The sequence below is a fragment of the Anopheles funestus genome, chromosome 3RL, assembly GCF_943734845.2.
Source record: "Anopheles funestus chromosome 3RL, idAnoFuneDA-416_04, whole genome shotgun sequence".
Classification (NCBI taxonomy): domain Eukaryota; kingdom Metazoa; phylum Arthropoda; class Insecta; order Diptera; family Culicidae; genus Anopheles; species Anopheles funestus.
Window position 1 is genome coordinate 28,570,620 of NC_064599.1, and position 22,543 is coordinate 28,593,162.

The 22,543-nt window shown below is 39.4% G+C and overlaps 2 protein-coding genes across 2 annotated transcripts in view; one reads left to right on the plus strand and one right to left on the minus strand.

Annotated features, from left to right (window-relative positions):
• Positions 1-22,543, plus strand: part of LOC125768550 (protein vein) — a 115,884-nt gene that overhangs the window by 17,271 nt on the left and 76,070 nt on the right. The gene's annotated exons all lie outside the window — the stretch shown is intronic.
• On the minus strand, positions 10,078-13,773 carry LOC125768552 (sal-like protein 1). The gene has a single exon (XM_049436376.1). It carries the CDS (start codon positions 12,855-12,857, stop codon positions 11,502-11,504), a length of 1,356 nt encoding a protein of 451 aa, XP_049292333.1. The 5' UTR covers positions 12,858-13,773; the 3' UTR covers positions 10,078-11,501.

Sequence of the window (22,543 nt, forward strand, 5' to 3'; positions counted from 1 at the left end):
AGCCATTTACTAATTTAAGGAATTTTTCCATTTAGTTAAGGAAGTTAATAACAACGATCAGATTTCAAAAACGCAACAATAATGTTAAGTAAATTCGTTTCTTTGCGTTCAGTCATATAAATTATACAACACAGTTAGAATTTGCAATAAAATCGAGATTATTTTATTGCATTTTCTCGAAAATTTCTTCAATCCCTAATCAAGGCTATCTGGAAAAAAATTCCAAATTAATATAAACAAAAGTTATTTACGTTTCAAGCACGTTTTCTCAAAACAACGTTGCCTAAATCGTTGTTCATAATTTCTCGAAAATCATTTTTGTTATAAAATTTTGATCATACATTTATTTCGTTCTCAACTTACCTGCACTTTATCAGAGCTTTTGTATGGCAAAAGATTTTCTTTCGTTCTATTAACAAATATTTACGTTTTTTAAAGATAAAACTTCTATTTTCATCGTAAACCCCCATTTTGTCATCATTTAGCGGAATCAGTATTTTTAATCCTTTGTATTTTTACGTACTTTTGAATGTACAAACTTTCACTTACAAATACTATCAATCCAATAAAACTTCAACAACTTATATGAACACTTCGGCTTTCACTCTTCATTGCATCGTTTCAACAATCACTTATTGCTCCTCTACGTTCTTAGAATTAGTTCATCGGATAGGCTTAAGTCGAGTGTTCAGGGCAGTAACTAGTTGTCTTTTTAACTAGTTTGATCTTTTTAAGATCACCCTTATTTGCTCTTTTTGGGTGTATTTTGTCTGTTATGCTTGGTTATGCTTGTCATTTAGCCATTGTTATCTTCAAATGTTTTATTGTTAGTTTTATCTATTTTTAACCCTATTTGTTTTACTTAATTATCTTTATAAAGGTAGATTTTTGGATAAAGATATAGGATTAATTTCATTGATTTTTCACTGAGACTATTACTAATTCAACATTACATCTTTAAGTTTACATTTATCCTGTTTTTATATGTGATTATTTCTACAACGGAAGTAATTCTAACTTGATTATAAAAAAATCGTTTTTAAGAAGTTTTTTTATACATTTTATTATTTTTTTCATAAAATAGAAGAATTTAACTTTTACTCACGTTCTCAGTTTGCAACTTTATCGCCATTTGCACGTCACACAATGATTGTTACCACCGTTCGGAAATTCACCGGATGGTTTTGGTACCGTGAATTTCACCCCCACCCCGGTATATGTGTATGTGTGGTACCATCGTTTCCGCCTCGGCAGGAAGTTTTAATCGCAATTTTACTCTCCCATACCATTGCTATCGTTCGTTCCGTAAGTATTCCGTATCTTACATTCCACAACCAGCAAACCATTTCCGTTGTGTGTATGTTGTGTATATGACCCTTCAAGGGTTTTAGTTTCATTTTTTCGTTCTGCGTTTCGGTACATTATTCCCGTTTCTGCATCCTGTTCCAACGTTTCCTGAAGCAAAGCATATCCGGAACAATGGGAAACAATGACCAAAAAAAACAAAAACGACGAAGCAAAACTTTGTGTTATTGTTTCTGGTGAGATTTATCTCAAAAGTTAGCACCACATTCGCACCATCTCGTTAGCTAGAAAACTTCTGTTAATCCAATTCTTTTTTCCCCCTTCGTCCAACTCCTTATTTCTATGATGACGGGTTTTTTTTGCTGCTACAGCCAGTGACGCAGCACCGGGAGTATACGTATTGGAGCATAATCAAATTAGCATAAATAATAGCCGAACATATTAATGCCGTACGGTCCCCGGTGTCAAACCAAACAAGACAAGGGGATACGGTCGAATCGGGTCATGTATCGGACACTTCCTTGGTGACGTTTCAATTGTCTGGTGGAACAGCACCTTACCTCAACACGACGAACATCTTTCCGTTTATTGATATTAATGAAGCATAATCATCCGGCATGGGTCGACTCGAGAGACAAACGTGCCGACAATCCGCAAATGCCCAAAGTCCACGGTTCGGTGCTGAGTTTACGAGCAGCAAATCGAATCACAGCCAGCGGAAGTGTCGGTTTATAATCTACCGTAAATTGACGGCACGTGGCCATTCGTGGCTCTCGGGTCGAATGGGATGATGGGTGCGGGTGAGAGAATGGAAGCAGTTTTCTATGCTCTTTGTCTGTCGCCGCCGAAAAGGACACGTGCTCGAGCTCAACCGGAAGTACCAGATTGAGTAATTTATGAGATGGCGTACCATATCGCACTCACATTTGCCCACGCGGGAACCCCTTTTGCCAGTGTCCGGATAGTGTGAAGAGATGTCTCAATATCGACTTCAACAAAAAAAAACAACCCAGGGCTCAAGGGATTTTAGGACTCCGGTAAGAGTTCAAACGGTAAAGCACGGGCGACCGTTTGCGCGGCATGACACCTTGGCTTATGTTTATGGTGATGCGTGTGTGTGTGTGTGTCGGTGGAAGACCCCATACGGGGTCGGGTATACCCGGTTCGGGTCCGATAAACAGATTAGCCGTTTTTATTGTAATTCGATAAGTAGCAACAACACGCCACATTGAGCCGATAATCGATATTCGTTTGTATTTGGCATGTTTGGGGCATGTATGTATGTGTATGAAAACAGAATCACGCACGCCGTCGGATATTGCATGTTGTGGGTGATTTGTAATCGATGCTGACTGATTGTTTGAAGAATCGACCGCCGGTCCACTGTTGATGTGTTTTATTTTGTAAATAGTGAGATTGTTTGGATCGTTAATTGATGGATGATCACGCATTGGCCGGTGGTGGTGTTATAGATCGTTGATTTACTAATAGATGTGCATGTATACTTAGAAACGAGGCTTAAAAGAAACAAGATTTTTATTTAGCTAACTCCATGGCTAACATGAACTAGATTTTCTAGACTTTATGCTTTTTGTTTCATAATTAAAAAAAAAACAAAACAAATATAATTGAATAAGAAAACGGTTATTAAAAACGAAGATATGCAAAGATGATCAAAACAACGTCATACAAAAAAGAAAAAAGAAATAATTAAATATATCTACAAAAAACATCAATGAATTAATAAGAAGTTGATATTATAAAGTTAAACAAGTAACAACAATGAAAATTAATAAAACAATCGGAAAGAATATACTCTTTATCGTTGTTGTAAATTTGTAAAAAGAAAAGTAAACAAAACATATCAAATGATCACTAACGTAGGTAAACCAAAAGAGTAAAAAAAATAAGAGACAACTAAGATAATGAAAACAAGAAGAAGAAAAATAAATTACCTTCATCTACAAGGATATCACTAAAAACAATAAAGATAAAACTGAGCAACAGGAGAATCATTCCTTTACTCCCTCCATAATACCACCTTTGATTGAGCAATCACTTGCCTGCCTTCATGGTTTTGATATGGGAAATGATTCACTCTCCCGGGACACATTTCTCGTTACGATCTTGTCAATTGGAAATGTTTAATTGTTTTTGTTTTTTTGTTTTATGCTACTTGGAATCTCTCGCTGGTTGGCTGAACATTGGACATTGCGTTCGTTTTTGCTGAACGAATATGGATTCTTATTACATTCTTACTCCCGCATCAACCCCCAAGCTACTCCCATTAGGGTAAGAATGATGATGTAGTTGCCGGTTTGGGAAATTATGTTCCGATTTATTTCGTTCCCAATGCGCCGGTGTGCTTTATCGTGTGCAGGGTAAAAACGCATGCCACCCATGAAAATAGTTTTTGGCCCCTGAAGGGTAAATGGATGTGAAGCGCACTAAGAATAGTTGCCGCCGGGTGCCCTTTGACGGGTTTCTGGTGGCAGACAGGCTTCAGTTTGAGTGTGCCGAGGTGGACAAGTCAATCGAAAAGACATTAATCAAACTGTCGCCCATCGGTGCTACCCCCCCGGGGGGCGTCAGAAGATGGAAAAGTAACGAAGAATTGATCGGTGTTTTTGGTTGCGCGTGGAATACTAAGAAGCCGTTGTAAGCTTTAACTCGTAAGAATGTTTTTTTTCCGTCCGGTGCTGAAGGTTCCGCGGGTAGAATCGTTTGTCTCACAAGTCCTAACGAAGTGACCATCTGTAGGGGAACTGATGCAGAGAAATGATTTAAGTGGTTCCGTTTGCTAGGTAATGATTTGTCTGGTGATGTTGTTCGATTCTAGTCTGTTTTATTCGTTTCTTTTCGCAAAAATAGTCGGTCCGCACTACTTCCAATCTTTGGTTGAAAGAAGCAAATCGAAGAAAATGGAAAATGTTAGTAGAAATGTACTATAATATAATTATTTATTGCATTAAGTTATTAGAAGCGGAAGACATTTTCATCTAGTCAAACGAGTTGTAATGAAAGGAGATGAATAAATTTTCCTTAAGTAATGCAATCTGCATCACAGAATGTAGGGAACAAGCTACAAATATTCAATGTTCAAATCGATCAATTTAATAATGATTTAAATAGAAGTAAAAAACATCAAAATTTCACATGTAATAATTTAATGTAAGAATTTCGCTTAAAATTTTATATTTTATGAGATATTTATGGAATTAATTAATTCAAACTTTCATAAATCTTCTTTAAGTAATCTACCATAAAAAAGGGTGTAAGTTTGAAACTGCAACGGGAAATAATATTCTAGCACAGCATTTAAAACCTAACCCTAGTTTGCCATTACACCAAAACCAGCCAAAAGGGAAATATTTTCCACCATGTAGCAATAATCCACCCCGACAGGACCCGTTCGTCGTTAAAAAGACACTGTGCAACACTAATCAAATTTCGCAAATCCATTGGTAATGAACATCAGCAATCCCAAGCGTTCCCGAACACAAAAAGCATTATTCATCGTTTCGGCTGTCGATTCGCTATTGATTGCCCGTAAATTACACATCTTTCGATGGGGAAAGGATGTCGATAGCAAAAAAAAAAAAGAAGTAACAACTGCAATGATCCACTTCTGTGCCTTTCGGTACTTCGCGTTCACGTAAATGTCTTGAATTCGAAACTGGTGGTTCGGTTTTCATTGGCAAAAGGCATTCGGTTTTATTAAATTGCAGTGCGGAAAAGGAATGTGTATGGAAATAAGGAAGAAGGGCGCATAAAAAACCTCCGACGTAGTGGCGGGAAAAATGCTCTTCAAAACTTTAATCGACCAAAACGCGACCCGCGAACTATTGGCACCGGAAGTGTTGAGTGGTTATTGATTGTTGGCAAACGGGTAAGAAGGTTTGGGGTGAGGTAACTTTTCAAAGTTATAAAACTATTTTTTTTTCTACATCAAATCTTGTTAAGCAGTTGGAAACAAATCCCGTGCATGTGGTGTATCTTTTAAGACGTTTACTGGAGCAGTAAAAAGATATTCATATTGAGTTAGTAGAAAACTTTCGCACAACAAAACCACGACAAATGATTATGCTTTGAATATTTCATCGATGGTGGTGTGGTTTTTTGTTTAGTTTAACATTTTTTGTTACGCGAGAAAAGTTGCTTTTCTTACGTTTTTCGAAAAAAAAAACTATTTACCATATCGAGCTGGTGTTTGAACCAAAATCAAACCCACCAGCATCTTTGCTATGCCACAGCGCATCTTAATGCCGTTTGTTTTTATTTTCTTCAAAAACTTTGCCCTAAGTGAGGATCGTCCACAAAATTGTGTTGTCTGATGAAATCGGTAGCCACATTGATTTCCATTTCGTTTGCAGCATAAGCAAGAAGCAATAGTAACACGAACATGGCATCAACGCACTTACGTTACGGGGCAGTGGCATTTGAGCATATCGTAAAATTTATTACCTTATTGCTTGCATTTGTGCGTCGGCCCATAAACGGGACAGTATGCAAATAAAACGTTAAATTATGTTTTATGGGCGACAACAAATCCTGGCCTGGTCTGGCTGGGCTAGAAATTGTCGCCTTGCTGGAGCAGATTTCGATTGGTACGGGATAATGTGAATGGCAAGAAGAAATTCATTTCAATCGTGAGCCTTAGGTATCCTTACACACAGTTCTATGCATAAAATATAAAGAACAAAAATTAAAAGATGTTATATAGGGCTTATCTGATATGCCGTATATTAAACCCTTATTGCTTCACAATACTTTAGTGATTGCTCTTAATTTCCTCTTAAATATTTACATTGTTTAATGTTTTTCGTGTTCTTAACAATTATTAAAACTGCATTTGAATTCCGGACCACAAAATGGTATCCAAACACTCTTCAGTGATTATTTTGTTTCGGGAATGGCTTCTAATTCAAGCAAATAATGTTTTAAATAATTTTTGTAAAAGTGTTCCTTACAAAAAATCGCCTAATAAACGGAACACATTACGAACAAAGAAGAAAGTTCATTCTAAAACTGTCAATTTGAACCGGAGTTGCTCCGGATTGTTAGGATTGCCTAGGATTTTAGATTTATTGCAAGTATGCCATTGCTATTTCTCGATTTCTATTTATTTGCAACTAAACATTGCTTTGGTATTGTACAAAACCACATTAAAAACAGAGTATTGCATAGCTCCAGGCGCTTGTATCGAAAATATCGCGCTGATTGCATAATGTTAGGCGTAATTAATAGCTTTTTGAGGAATTCTTTTAAAATTGCATACACAATACCAAAACAATACTTAATAGAATTGTAACAACCGAATTAGAATTTGTTGGCAAATCTAATCTACCCTGTAACTCGTCTAGTTCAATTTCAAAAAGCAACAAATCATTCAAACAACAAACCCACAGCGAAACTCTAACGCACCGGTAGGTTTTGTTAGACAAAAGCATATTTTATGTATTTATTAAATAATTCCCGTAAGTAGCAGCTAATCTGGTCGCACAATAAATTAAATGCTTTAATTTAATTTATCGAACCCCGAGAACGTTTACGGTTGGGGCTTATGCAGGCACTAGGCCCTACACAAACGACCGTGCGATTTTCCCCGTGCCCGGTGCTTAAATACGGACCAAAAAGTTTTTTTCTTCTCCCAAAACTCGATAGCACACCGTTGGACAGTAGCCACATACATACACACACACTAGCAAAATCAGGGCCCAGCTTTGGTCGGCTGTCCCGTACGCATCCGCAGTGATTTAATTTGTTAATTAGAAAAGCAAACATATCACTTTACCGGGTGAAGTGGATGAGATTTGCACCCTCTCGAAGATACGTACGGTCTGGCGTGTGGTTTTCATAAATCCTTCTTCCCGCTCGTTGGTGGAGTGAACCATTCGGCACGCTATTCGGTATGTCGTCGGGAAAATTCGTCATTTCCCGGGTGGTTGATTTGCGAGATTCAACTACTGGACACGGTTTGCATGTACTCCCCATCCAGCTAGCCGTCCGTATGGCGCTGGGATGTTCTGTCCAGGATGAGTGGATATTACGGTAGCCGCATTTTGGGAGGCGGTGAAATGATAAAGCCTCAAAAAGTTACAAGGGTCCTCGTAGCATAATCTTCTCATTGTTTGGGAAAAACTTTACTTAATAAATCTCTTCTACCCATGCAAACGGCAATGGCATAAGGGCCCGTGAAGTCGTTGGAGTTGAAGTCTCCCTTCTGGAACAACCACCGAACAATTGTTGCTCCTCTGTGTGTGTGTGTGTGTCGAGAAGAAAAACTTCCACGTAGAATGTTCGGATCACTTGAGTAAACAGAGAAATTTTTCAGTGTCTTCACAGGTGATGGAGACATAAAAGTTAACAAACAAGAACAAACAAGGGCTGTGAAAATGTGTCATCGTTCATGTGAGTGAAAATCTGTCGCAGTGATATGCGACGTGTTTTGTACTGTTCTTGGTGACTTTGTTTACAATGTGATAATATTTAGCTGACGAATTGGATGTTCTTTTTTCCTCTCACTGCTGCTTTTTTGGAGCTTTGATGTGAACGAATATTGATTATTCAAAAAAATCTAAAATTATTTGTTTTTAGTACAATAGCGGTTAGTAAGAATTTACTCTTCAGTTCTCGCTGTATCATTATTTGTTGTTTAACTATTTATTTATTTCATCCTTTTTCTCTTTCTTTAAAATTTTGTAATCTATTCTATGAAATCACCAATACTTGTAGTCCTTTCTTTAGTTTAGTATTTTTAGAACATTTTATTAGTACTTACGTATTGCTAAGTATTTGTTTCTTCTGTTTTTTTGCATTAAAAATTCGATATTTACAGCTAGACGGCAAACAAATCAAAGCTGCCAAAAATAAATAAATTTCTCCATTCGGTAAATCTGGTGACCGTATCCGAACAGACGGTATAGCCCAACGATCTGTTGTGGCTCAACCATCTGTACTGGGTAGAAACGCTTTAAAAAAACCCGCCCCAGAGAACAAACGGATGCCAAAAACCAAAAGCCCGAGACGACATATGTCGGATCAGTGTTGTCGCAAAGTGTCACCAAGACCAACGGCAAAACCCAAACCAACGGCCCAAGCCCCACCACAGTTCGGACCGGTTTGCAAATGTTGCACCAAATGCACATCACATACGTTTTGCAAAACCAAACCCCGGAAAAAAAAATTAAAAAAATATCTCGAATGCTTCCTTGCCCTATGTTTGGACGCATATGACGCAGTTTAGCCGTTTTGGAAATTGAAAGTTTCGTTTTTAATAATTTTAAGTGCTCCATCGTTCATCGGCGACCCACAACGAACTTATCATGTGATGTGTGAAAAGCGGAACAGATAAAGACGGAAGGTGGGAGAGATGGGGTGCCACCCTGCGTTCCACACGTATGATAAACTATAATTTTGATATATGAAATCTGCCATCAAAATCCCGTAGTTGGTACGCGGAAAGAGATGGCGGGAAATATGGTGTCCGGATGGCCATTTCCATCACTCTTCTTTTTCCCTCTTCATGACCCTCCGAGATGATCGAGCGACACACGAACGGAAAAAAAACTGGTGGCATCAGTTTTTATCGGCCAAACTGGTAAACAAGAAAGCATATTCTTCATCAGGAAAATTGGCAGCTCAGCACGACGATGTGGGAGATTCCTTTCTTTTTCTATAGTTCCATTTTTTTCGTTGTACCACGTACTGCTTTATTGCCTGATTTCCCTTCACTCTGTTGTATTAATTCGCACATATTCGCACAGCGATGGTGGCGCCCCGCTAATGTCAATATTTGCACAAAACCGGTTCATTTTTTTTTCGGAAAAGTATTTAGAAGAAGCTGGTTCGTCAGGAAACGGACAAGGGAAGCTAATCGAAAGCAATTTAGCGAATGAAAATTTCACCACTCTGAGATTTCGCCATGAGAATGCAGCTGAGGGTGTGAAGGAAATGTGGCACAGAAGGAACACGTTAACCCCCCGTTAGTACGATGAACATTGTGCGCAACAAAATATGAAGTGCTAAATAGCTGGATGTGCTAAGCGAGCCTGATTGACGGCTAATAGAGTGACAGACTGGATGAGGGGAGGAAAACATCGAGGAGGAAAAACATTTATCACGACAATGTGGTTCACTGTTTGCAGAAAGGCTCGACGAACAGGTTGATAAACTGTTCGTGCTGTTTGCGGGTATGAGATGTTAATTCCCGAAGCAAACAAAGGGCTGTGGCTGTATGGGAAAGCTTTACATGGCTGTAAAGATGAAGAAGCAAAGTTTGTTCATATGGCACTAATCGATCGACTGATGCTTATGATTTAATTAGGTACGAAAAGGAAAATTAAGTCTTTGTTATATTAGAAGTAAAGAGAATATCAATTTGCAAATAGTATTAAAGATATAAGAAATTATTTTAACACGGGCATTACGGCCAAAAACTGACGTGTTAAAATAAATTTTAAAAAAATGTTTTTAATTTAATTATAATTTCAATTAATGTTAAATCATTTCACTGCTTTTTAACAAGGCTTTACAAATATGTACATTGTAATTATTCAAGGGCTTAATTTTAGTATAGAAACTACCGATTGTAAATTAAAATTTAAATAAATCATTTACAATGATATATGATCAAAGCTAAATACAAAGTTGCTTATCAAAGATGAACATGAAGAAGGCAGCTGGGGAAGAACCTAACAAAAAAAAAAAACAAGAAAGATTATGAACGAGACCTTAAACGAGAACGAAGAGTGATAAATCAAGCAAAATAGTAGAAATAGCAAGCGGTTTTGGAAAAAATCCAAAATAAAATAATAAATATTGAAAAAATGTATAAATATGTTTTGGTGTTTAACAATAATGTATACATTTTCCTTACACTTTCTTTTTCAAGCTTCTTATTTCTTTCCGTTGAAAAGTTTCAATTTTTTTAATAAAACTTAATTATAAATTAAGTAAAAAAGCAAATAAATATTCTAATATCATGTTTTTTTTATTTAAAGCAAAAAGCGATTCTCTTGGTAATACGATTATCAATACATTCTGTTCAAATACGAAGTGCAAAATTGATAAATGAATAAATTGCAAACAGATTAATACCACCGCTCAACTAAGGAGAGAAAAAAACATCATCAGCTTTACGCTAATGTAACTGCTAAACAGAAAATGAAATTAATAGCAAAGATTATGCCACCATTCTGCGAACGAAAAAGAAGCATGCAAAACGAAAAGATGCAAACCCCAAAAACAGATGAACAGATGATTTATGAACCTCCTGCTCAATGAGCATCCCTTCTTTTCGGACGCTATCAAAAACGATACTTACGCTTAGCGAGTGAAAATCACGCGCTGCGTTTTATAATCGAATTTCGGATGATTTTTGATAAGTGCATGCCTTAGCTTACCCTTACCACACCGAATGTGGAGGTCTATAGGGTGGAACACAAAACTCGCCGTTTCGTGAAAAAACATGATCATTAATAAAAATTATCCATTTTCCGTACGATAAGACAACATTTATTAAATACCACTTTTCAATGCTTCGCGATGATTTGTGCACTATAGTCTGTATATTTCTGTGTGTGTATGTATTAGTGTGAGTGGGTCGATTATGCTACCGAGATTGCTTTGCGTTTTGCTATACATTGACAAATATTCATCCCTTGTACTATTTACTAACATTTTCTTTTTTTTTTTTTCTTGTGTCTATATAACTTGTTAATCTACATTACCGACAACGAGTTGCTCTATCATGGCTCACCACTTTTTCCTTTAAAACTCGTCTTTAAAGTACATTTAATATCACATTTTAATAATTAAATATTTTTTTACCAACTTAACATAATCATTGTTGCGTATTGTTTCGTGAATGTAAATGCAGTTTGGTTGCCACCACACCTAGCGCAAGAAAGTGTTAAACAATGCCCTATTATTTCATGCTGCACGACCACACACGCCACTTGCTTCTGTTTTCCTTTTCATAACAAAACAACCGAAAAGCATAAAATGCACGGGAAGGAACTAAAATCAAACCCTCTTTTATGAAAAAAAGAAAGAAAACTGAAAAGGCAGCAACTGATTAAAACATATTTTAATCACCACCCGGAGAGGGTTTGATCTTCGTATGTGTGTATGGGCTATTTGAAGAATCGTAACAGATGTTCATCTCGATATACCACCCGTGTGCTCCGATCACGTTACGCAAGCCGCCCCGTCGAAGCGACATGAAGATGCTGTTGCTGGTGTTGATGCCGTGAGGTTGCACCCTTCATACCGATGCCGGTGCCGCTCGACTTTTCCAGCAAATCACCCGCCTTATCCTGGTGTGCGGTCATGTGACGCGTTAGATGATGTCGCTCACGGAAGCTTTCGTTGCACACCGGACACTTCAGCTTGTCCTCCCGCTTGCGCCGTGCGTGATCATGCACGTGTTCACTTTTGTGATGGGAACGCATATGGTACACCAGATCACTCGTCATCCGGAAGCTTATGTTGCACTTGGCACATACGTTCTGGGCCGAAAGGGTGAACGTACTCATGGCGGATGGTAGCAAGGTGGACAGAATGGCTGCTGCTGCCGGGTTACGTATGATACCGTCGACCGATTCCGGCATCGGTGGGGAAGGTCCAGCAGCAAACGGGGGCAATGCGAAGGGTGGTACACCGGGGAAATAAGGTGAACCCGCCATCGAAGGATCGTTCGGATCGGTTGGTCGGTACAGCATCGGTAGGGGTGGTGCAGGACCTGTCGTTTTTGCCGCAGGTGATGTAGACCGAACCGGACCATTTGGTGGTGCCGATGGACTGCCCGGACTGGGCGATAGAAACGGTCCATACTCGTACGTACGGAAACCACCGACCGAACCGGTCTGCGATCCGGACGGACTGATCGAAATCGGTGGACTCGTCGAAGGACAGCTGTGACGATCCGGACTTAGCGGTGGCAATGGCGATCCGTTCGGTATCATGCTGGACACTTTCTGAAAAGCACTACGTTGCGTATCGGAATCACTACGTCCAAAGCCACCGAACGGATGTTCATAAAATCTTGCGCCAGAGTTAAAGAGATAAGCTAACCGTTCTTCCCCACCCGGATGTTGGGGCAAATGTTGGTGATTGGCATGATGATGCGTGTGAGGCTGCTGGGGATGATGGATAAGTGGAGCCGTATGGCCATCCACCAGCAATGCCCGATGACGGGTAGCGTTTAACATTTCCAGCGGAAAATGTCGTTCCACTTCCGGTGATCGTACCGGACTAAAGCCACCCTTCAGCGAAAGATCCTCCGATTGGGTTGAATCACTTTCCACATCGATGGTAGGCGATGGTGCAGGTGGAAGCTGTCTTTTCGGTGTTTTTCCATTCCGCGCTGCTGCGAGCTTTTCATCCGGCAGCATTAGAAACGCAACGTCGAATGACCGTTTAGTGCCGGTGCTAGGTTTCCGGTCGGCCATTTTAGTAATCACATGTTGATGCAACTGTTGATCCTGCTGGTCCGGTAACGGTGGTACTATCTTCACATTCATACGCGACTGTTTGATGTCCATTGTCATGGTTGTGTTGGAAACAAAGCTAGTGATAAAGCCGAACACTATCGCACACTTACGAATGTGAACACTCTTTAATGGAAACTGTATTAAGTATATTTTCACAATGTTTCTTAGACAATCACCATAGATAACACATTGATTTTCTTTTAATCACAACACGTCGCACAGCTTAAACTTCCTCAAAAGCTGCATTCTTTAATGTCTCCTTAACTGTTTGGTGCCGAATCACTTGTTCCTTCAACGAGCGCTACCGACAAACTAAACCATCCTTTCCCGAATATCCTGACGGCCTTTTGCAAAATGTGGCCCTAATCTTCGGCAACTTTACCACCACCACCACCACCAACCACACCGACACCCGCGCTCGAGCATGTGTTTGCTGATGGAAGGAAAATACGCTCGGGGAGAGAGAGAGAGAGCGATCATAAAATCAGAAACATATCGTTTCGAGAACCGCCATATAAAATGGTGAAAACCTTGCGTCCGGTTTTTCATCGAAAGCGCATGTGGTTTCTGTTGTCGGCATGTAAGCAAAAGGAGCAGAACGAAAGAGAGACAGAGAGAGATTGAACAGAAGAGAGAAAGAAAACATGAAGCAGTGTAATGTACATAAACATAGGGCGCAAAACCACCCTTTTTGCAAAGGCGCACCCTCGTCTCAGCATAGGGTTTGGAAAATATTGTCCCTCATCATTTTCCTCGCTGGAGTTTTCCCTGCCTTTTTTATTTTGTTTCATTCCTTTGTTGTGTGCGTGCCAGGGAGGAGGTTTTTTTTTGTCTCATCTGTTTTTCATTCCATTGCCTCCGGGTGCTTTTGTTTCACTTGTTCCGAAATATGGTTATACCGTGCGGGAAAAGCATTCGCCGTTCGGCTCGACAAAACAGGAGACTAACACACAGACGCACGGGCGCTTTGGCGGTTTAATGAACGGTTTGATAGGTGTGTAAACTCCTCCGCAACCACGCAAGCGCACGTTCGCTCGTATTTCCTTACCTTCATTTGTGGGGAGGCTGGGAAAAGGAGTTTTCTCCGCTTTCTCCGTGTTCTCTCCCTTTGCCAAGGTGCACCGCAAAGCTGGTGAAATAGCAATAGAAGAAGCTTTCAACTTGTGGAACGCTTTTACACGATCTGTTTCTATGGGGAGGATTGTTTTTCTACCCACTTTCCTTCAAAAGCTTTTCCTCTAACGTCAGCATATTTTTTCCTGATCCACAAACCGGTGCGATGTCGTGTCTCTCACTAGTATTGGTGAGCTTTCCATCCGTTTTGTTGCTTGTTGCAAAAACCGATGGTAAGCAGCTTTTATGTACAATATATAGCTGAATGTGCTGGCAAGCTGCTGATAAGCGAACATGGACGTCCATTTTCCGTTCGTTCCTGGTTCCTTCTTCCTTTTAAAAGCTGGGGGTAGCTGGAGGGAATTTTCCCTATCTTCTATTGCCTTCCCGTTCGTACGCCGGTGAAAATGGGACGATTTTCATGTGCGCATTCGTAAAATAAGGGTGGAGCATATCGTATCGCCAAAAGGGGTGGCAAACATATTTGCGTTGTAAACGTGGTATGGCAACCAAAGTGGGGGAGGGGGGTCGGAAAAGCAAGGGTGGAATATTTTGGGGGGTGAGCAGCAACAAAATAAAACCTGCTGCTTAAAACGTCGGCACGATGGCGCTTATTGGGCGGTCGCTGTATACCCAGCAATGGTGCCGACGAAGCGAGGATCGCTGACTGGCGCTATTTTATGTTCTAGATCTGTTTCGCTGGTAGTGAAAATGTGGCAAATCGGTAGAAAACATGTTGTTTCGATACATCAACCAGAAGCAACCAGAAGCTGTGCCAGAACACGTTGGGTGTGGGATGAGTTTTCGCTGGCGAGAATGTGTTGCGTTGCTTTACGATATGGTGGCTTCCATACTGGTGGTTTGGTATTTATTTGTTTGTTCACCTCTCTATGTATGGTTTTTCTTTCTGGCCGGGCCATATCATGCACGATAAACACACAAGGCACATAAGTCCGGAAGGATGTGAATGGTGCGGGCCAGCCATATGAAGCGATAAGAAGCGATTGGACGAAGTTGACGTTTTTGTTTTGTGGGGTTGAAATGATACGAGCACGTGAATGAACGGTAGATTCGGCACATCTTGTGCATAAGAAATGTGAATGTGGTACACCATTTTGTTGTTTGCACGAAGCGCAAAATAGTAACTAACGAGACATGTGCAGATTTTTCCCAACCATAATCTAATAACAATTAGAAATGGGGGGAAAGGACAGATTTTTGCTGATGGTTTTTTGTCGTGGTGAATATGTGTGTTGTGGAAGATGATGGTGGTGTTTATTTTTGTTTGGCAAGTGTAGAGGAGTGTTCGTCAAGATTGGGCACCAGTGAGAAACATTTGGTTTTTGTAATATGGTCGCAAGGGAAACATAAGGAGTAGGAACACAGAATCAAAATTGTTTCTTAATTTTTTTTTAACTAAGAAAGTTAAAGCTCTATTTTTGAAAAAAAAAGTTTTCAACAAGTTTTCAAAATATTTTTCAATAAATTCTTTAATAGATAGAATAGAAAATTAATTCTTTATTATTTCTAAAAATGCTTTAGATGATATGTTTTCTCTTCAAAGCTCATCCGGTTTGTATGAATGCCCATCCGGATCATAGGAAGTTCATAAACCCAAGAAAACCCAAAAATGCATGACCAATGCCTTGAGAGCATAAAAGAAAAAGAAGTAGAAGTGAGTAGAATGCAACGTCCGTTACGAGGGTGTCTTTTAACAGGGTGTCGGATTATCCTTGCAGCTCAGAAATCCATCACTTAAATCACACTAATACTTACCAATAAAATAAAATGCATCTATTATCCGTGTTATCCACTTATCCGCCTAGCGCTAAACGCCCGATCAGGACGAATAATCAGCGTTCCACTGTTTTTTTAACACTAGAATTACCAAGCGTTTTAAGCGTTTTTTTTTTGGGGGGATTACTTTACAAACAATTTCGAAGAGCTGGAGTATATTTTAATATTTCCTAGGAATGAAGCATTATTTAACTTCAAAAAATAAAGTGAGGAAAATGAAACGTTCCAGTGTAATTAAATGGTAGTTCTATTGTTAAATATCACGCCAAAATATGCACAGAACTAGTTTGAAATAAGTCTTTAAATATTTATTTAAATACTACGATAGAGCATTTGTTTTTAATGAAATGAATATTGTGAAAATAAATTTAGTAAAGAAAGCAATGCGGAGGTTAAAGACTATTGGGTCCCTAATTGCACATAACTACACTTCCGAAGGGGTGTAGTCAATCAGACCACCATTTAAAAAGTAACATCCGTAAAACCGGGTCCATATGGTTGCCGGAAGTGAACCACTTGATGTGTGGGTTAGAGTACTGATTTTTTTTTTTTGCTACTCCCGTTTGCTTCCAAGGTGCTAAAACAAATCCTCGATCATACAAACACCCTCAGATATGTAACAAAAATACATGAATATGTACCCTGAAAAAAATGTGACTTTATCCAATCGCCGGTTCATCCTGGTGCATTTATTTTCTCTTAAAATATTCGCTATCTTTACGCAACTTGGAACCCTAGTTGTGTAGGACGATTATCGAAAGGCTCGAAGCGCAACCACTAGCGCATATGCTAGGATTTAACTTCGTGAGCGCATCATGATTTTGCTTACATTTTTCCTTTTTTTTGGTTGGTTCCTTTTTTCCCAATTCCCGATCCCATTACCCTCGAGTCGGACGTTTTTCCTATTGTGCGATTTCCGTCTGCGACGCTTTGGGTTAATCACAATTAAAACACCGCATAGGGACGGATCTTCTCTGATGCAAAAAGAGAAGGATGTGCACAAGGGGATGGGGTGCGAAGCGCATCGTTAATGACCATTCGGGAAAAAGCCTAGGGGTGAGCAGTTAGTCCTTAGCAAGGGCACAATTCCGGGTATACATCATCCCTTTAGTGTGCTGGTGCTCCTGAAACCGGGCCACAGGGACAAACCGAAGGGGATGGAATGATAAAATAAATGCTTTTATAAGCGATTTCTCTCTAATTCATCGCTACAGATTACATATGTGTTAACAGAGTGTAACATGTGTGCCATTGACCACCGCAGCCGGTGCAATTATGTGCCCGAGTTTAGCGCGAGTTTCGAACAAAACCGCAAAAGGGATGGGACCACCATGAGGCTACGTAGATACGGGCGAGATAGAAAGTGTTGGGTGAAAATTCTCCAGCCTGACAGGTTTTTGTGCCCTTGTCACCGATGCAAAGGGATGCTTCAAATCAGCCTTCAACTTCGTTGTTTTTTTTTGTTACTTCAATGAAAGTTGAGCAAATATTATCTTTCCGTCATTTCCCTGGGTGACTGGGTGGATTTTTGGGGAGGGAAGCGGCCAGGGTTGAAGGTTAAGGGATAGCTCGTACGGATGTGGCAGGTTTTAGCGTGTAGCATATGGTTTGATTCGCGCGTATGAAAGATGCTCGCGAAAGGAAGTGGAAACAGATGTTACCGACCCGTGCGGTCGGTGGACATTGTCTGCTGGCTGTCAAGAAAGCAAAGATTTAAATCACCATCTGCGGGTTGTGGCTAAATGCGCTTATCGCATCCGGATTCACAGCTCGTGAATTATAGAAAGCGATAGAAAGCTTTATGCGATTGCGTTCGTTTGCATACAATTACCTTGGTTGAACAGAAAATCGTTTAAATGTCAAATAGAAGCAAAGATGGAGAAATAGTTAAACATTACTAAAAACAGAAACGACCAGCTCTCCAAACAATTATAAGTAGAACAAAACACACATCAACAACCGGGTATGCCCAGCATAAGGCTATTACAACGATAAAATACCTTGTGAAAATTGTACACACTTCAGCCTTATGAAACTCTAATGGGGAAGTCACGGGCGAAGACAGTCCTGCGTCCGGAGAGTAATAAGAAACAAATATTAACAAAAAGTTTTTTATTATTCGACTAACTAAACAAACTACACCGTTCTATGAGCTGTGTGTGATCATTAGGCTTGAAAGGATGATCGAGATATTAAAGATAAAGATAATTAATGAATTCTTATAACGAGAGCTCGATCCATAGTTGTGCATTCGAAAGCAACGCATAACTCTTCAATATGTCTGGTATGGATACAAATCTGTGATTAAAATATCCTTTCTTTACGTTGAAATAAGTGTTTAACTATGGGTCATTTAAGTCACAAATGTACAGTCCCTTCACATGGCATGCTAATCACTAGCAACGAGTTTAAAAGCTAAATCAAAAGAAAAACGTTTGGGTGCATCACATCTAGTCAAGTTGTGTACCAAATGGCAGAACATGTGCATTTTATTTAATACAAGTGAGAGAAAGGAAGAAGATAAGGAGAGTGAAGAAGTTTTAGATTTTGAGGCTCTTCATATCCACAGAATATAGTCAATACAGCGTTTATAACTACTCCCTTCTGAAGTCCAATTTCGGCCATACGACTTGTTTGAAGATGAATGCATAAACAATGACACATAGATCTCATCGAAAGGATCGAATAGTGAAGATTTATTTGAACAATATTTAAAAAAACGGATATTGTTGATATTGTTATGTGAAGGTGTTAGTAGTCACAATTCGATTCGAACCAGTAGGTCCAATCATTGGGGTTAGACGAGTCATCAAGATATCCATGGGTGACAAGATTTCCTTGATTCTAAATGGCAATGGCATACGTAAAGAGCCATGTATTATCCAGTCCAGATGGGATTTGGTACTCGTTCCTGTCGCGTAGAGACTTTTCCGACTGTTATACCATGTTCGTCGAGAAGATCTTTGATTGACTACACAACCAATCGACCAGTGAGAAGAAACGTTATCTTTCCATCAAAATATACGAAGATTTGATATATGATGAGAGAGCGTCTTCCCGAAGATGTTGCTTTCATCAGTAAGTATGGTTAGAAAGAATATCTGAACTTTTGGAACGACTTCGCCCTTCACATTAGGATCAAACGATGGATCAATCGATCCCATACAGGCCAAATAGGAGCTGATCAAAAATCTTTTTTTTTGTATCGTTATGAGAGGCCTTTGCCAACAAATCAGTATGTTGGCAGTCTGGTGAAGTGTCCAAGTGAAATAAAACTTATCTTTTGTTTTGTTTTGAGGATTCTACATCCTTCATTGCATATGACTCTTCGTAACACATAATGTAAAAAAAATCAATTAAAAAAATATACCTTTTCAAAATCTATTTTTTACAGTACATCAATGTGATTATTTAAAAAATCAAATTTATTTACTCTTTCAATTTCCACAGCTCAGCGTTACCCAGGGAAATCCTCATCAGGCCATAAAGGTTTCCAAAAAATCCTCAAAACGACCAGAACCCATCATTCGTATGCATTTCCGTACATTTAACCCTTAGCTACTGTTCATCTGTACACCCCGTTTGTTAACTTTACCAAAACCCACCGAACAAGGTGTGTGCCAATTCAGCCACTTTTTCCCCCTAGTCATAGGGCGTCCGAAGCACTTCGGTACGCTGCTCAATCCTTACGCTCGGCGGAAAACAATCCCCTTCAATTTGGAAACAACGATCCTTCAACAGCGGTACGGTAGATGGCACCTGATGAAGTGTTTTATTTACCAGACTACCAAGGGGTAAACATTTATGGACACTTTAACTTTCGACCCTTATTGTACCGAATGTGGTTGCGAAAGGGAAGTTTAAACGAACCATTGCGTACCGTTTGGAACGTTTGCTTTGTAATGTAATAAACGAGTCATTTTGTTTTCCTTTTTTTTGGTAATCACTTTGACCTGCTTTAAAATACTGGTCGGTATGGAGAGTCAATTCCGGTAGGCAGTTGCCGGAAATGCAATTCAAGCTAAAGAGTGTATAATGCAGAAAACAGTTACATGATGTCAAGATGCAGAACTTTTTTTTTGTCGATTGTAATTATCCCGATCACAGCATTACAACTGCAAATCGAAGTGATGAAGAGGACATTAAGTGTATTTTAGTGGGTATTTGACAGCAGTTTAACGATTGCTAGAGTCAAACAATTTAAAGCGTTTTGAGTGTGCCAGTTATTTTTTTGGTATTTTTTTTTTTTGTAGAAACAAATGTTACTTTCCGGTTGATTCCGTTTCCTTGCTTCAATAACATTATTAATAATGATGTCTTGTTGACATTTGTTGTAACTTGATATTAACATTTCCATCCTGCTATCATTCACCTATAACCTCCTCATATTGGTTAATCGTCGGTATTGTTAAATAAAGCAATCATAAATAACGTTTATTTAAATCATATTGAACTTGAAACATTGGCCAATAGTTTAAGATTGGAAATAGAAAACAATGCCATCACCATCGTTTAGAATAAAACTACCGATTCCAAGTAAAACGTTTCTTCAGCAGAAGATTAAATCAAATCTTCAATCAAGCGGTCATTCCAAAGATGTTGAAAGAAAGATTTTTTTTTGTCATATATTAATGTTGTTTTTATCTTCGATCAATATTGAAACAATCATCATTTTTCCATCATCTGTTCAAATAATATTGAATAATATTGACTAACGAATAAACGAGTATAATCTAGACCAGTGCTCCCCAACCTTTTTAGTACCGCGGACCACTTCTTTTTCGACATAAGTATATCGCGGCCCACATGTGCCTTCTATGAACGGGCTCGTAATGTGTGTATGCCGCTCTTAAAGCGATTTTTTAAATACAACATTATCAAAAATTATAATTGTCCACATTCTGACATATCGAGAAGTGTAGAATGATTTCTTCACGTAAAAACGCTTGAAATGGTAAACAAAAAGTGTTAAAATAATCAGTCCAACGACCGAAAATTTATTCAGCGGACCACTTCTACTTAAGCCACGGACCACAAGAGGTCCGCGGACCATAGGTTGGGGACCACTGATCTAGACAATCGACGTGGCAACATCGATCTTTACGCGACAAAATATTGCAATCTCGAACTTCTTCAGTACAACTCTTTCAACCCTTTGCACTATTCAGTTCAATACGATTCAAATGATGAAATAATGGTTTATTTCGCGAAAAAGAAATGATTTTCAACCCAATCTAATAATCTTAGATGCACCAAATTAATTTGGTTTCCTCCTATAACGATTTTCATACCTTGGTGCCCGTTGTTGAAGCATTTCAAAATCATGCGGTGGAAATACCTTACAAGAAGTTTAAAAACTGATCCCAAATGGTGGAAGGATTCAAACGTTCATATTTCATACACACATTTGTTCATATACAAATGATATAAAGAAAAAAAAAATATGAATTACTTACATACATAAAAAAATACATCAAAAATACATTTTAAAGTTTCTATCAATCGGAATTTAATTTGACACATCTAAATTAAATCAAATTGATGCCAATTCCATTCGTTTCTTGATGTTCTGCTATTCAAAGGTATTTTTCCGGTGAATATTTACCATCTGCAAACCAATAATGGTATTAATAAACACATAAATAAAAAGAAAATCGCTCAATTGTCCACCACACCAGCCAGACACTCGTAAAGCACCGATGGTCGCGCCGATAACGAACGTTAATTTCTTCCGCAAACTCTAAAATGTGGCCATCTTTTTCCCACCAAGGATGGGCAAAACTAACGCAAAAGACATTACACAGCTCTGGCTCATATACGTGTGACGCAAAAAAAAGTCAACCACGCAAGCGAAGAATTAAATGTTCCATTTTACAACGACAAATGCAGGAGCCTTTTTTTTTTGGGGAAATGGGCGCAAATGTCAACCGGCAAAACCGTCAAACAAACCTCGAAAACGTGGGTGAAATTTTGTGTAAACATTAGCATTTAAATTTACACTCATCGCTGCCGGTTGCACTTCCGGCGCTGTGCGCTTATTCGCCCAGGGAAAGCGACAAAATGGAGCAACGAGAAGAAGGTTTTCCCAGCAATTTGGGAAGGGAATCGAGGTTTTTGTAACTTTGTGTGATTTTTATCGTATTTCGTTACGGTATCCAACGCGAGGATATGGCACGTTTCGTACAGGATGGTGTAAATGGGGATGTAATCTAATTCAAAACAATTGCCACGCACCGAAAAACTGGCCAACAAACCCGGAACGGGGCGACAAAGGCTAATTCAATTTACCAAGAATAACTTCCTGGAGCAAGGGTGCTTTCCGCGTGCTTCCGTGGGCGAAAAACTTTCTCCTTCCCCAAATTTGCTTGCTGCTATCATCGATGAATGGGCAACACGGTCCTTGAGCAGTGTTTTCACCCCGTCCAAATATTCAGTGGTCGGAAATTTTGCACGGTTCAAAGCAAATCCGGTTTTGCGTTTACGTCCGGCGTTCCGGGTTTCCATCCATGCTTTCCCATTCCCGGTGCGAACAAACCGTACGTAAGCGTAGCGCAGATTTTGACGCTGGCGGAAAAAGGTCGAACAACCCGATATATCCTTACGGATAGTCTCGGAAAACGTTCCGTGGTTCGAGCGCTACGACAACGAAGCGTTACGGCTGCCGGCGATTGTTGGGTGAAATTTATTCCGTCACGGATTTTATGTTTTTAAATGATCTTGTTATAATTTCATTGTCCTGGCCGCATTGGGGTGGGTTGTGAAGGGGGTGACGCAACGTGCCGGGAGGAGGGGTTGCGGTGGAGGAATTGTTGTGTTGGGATTTGCGGGATTTT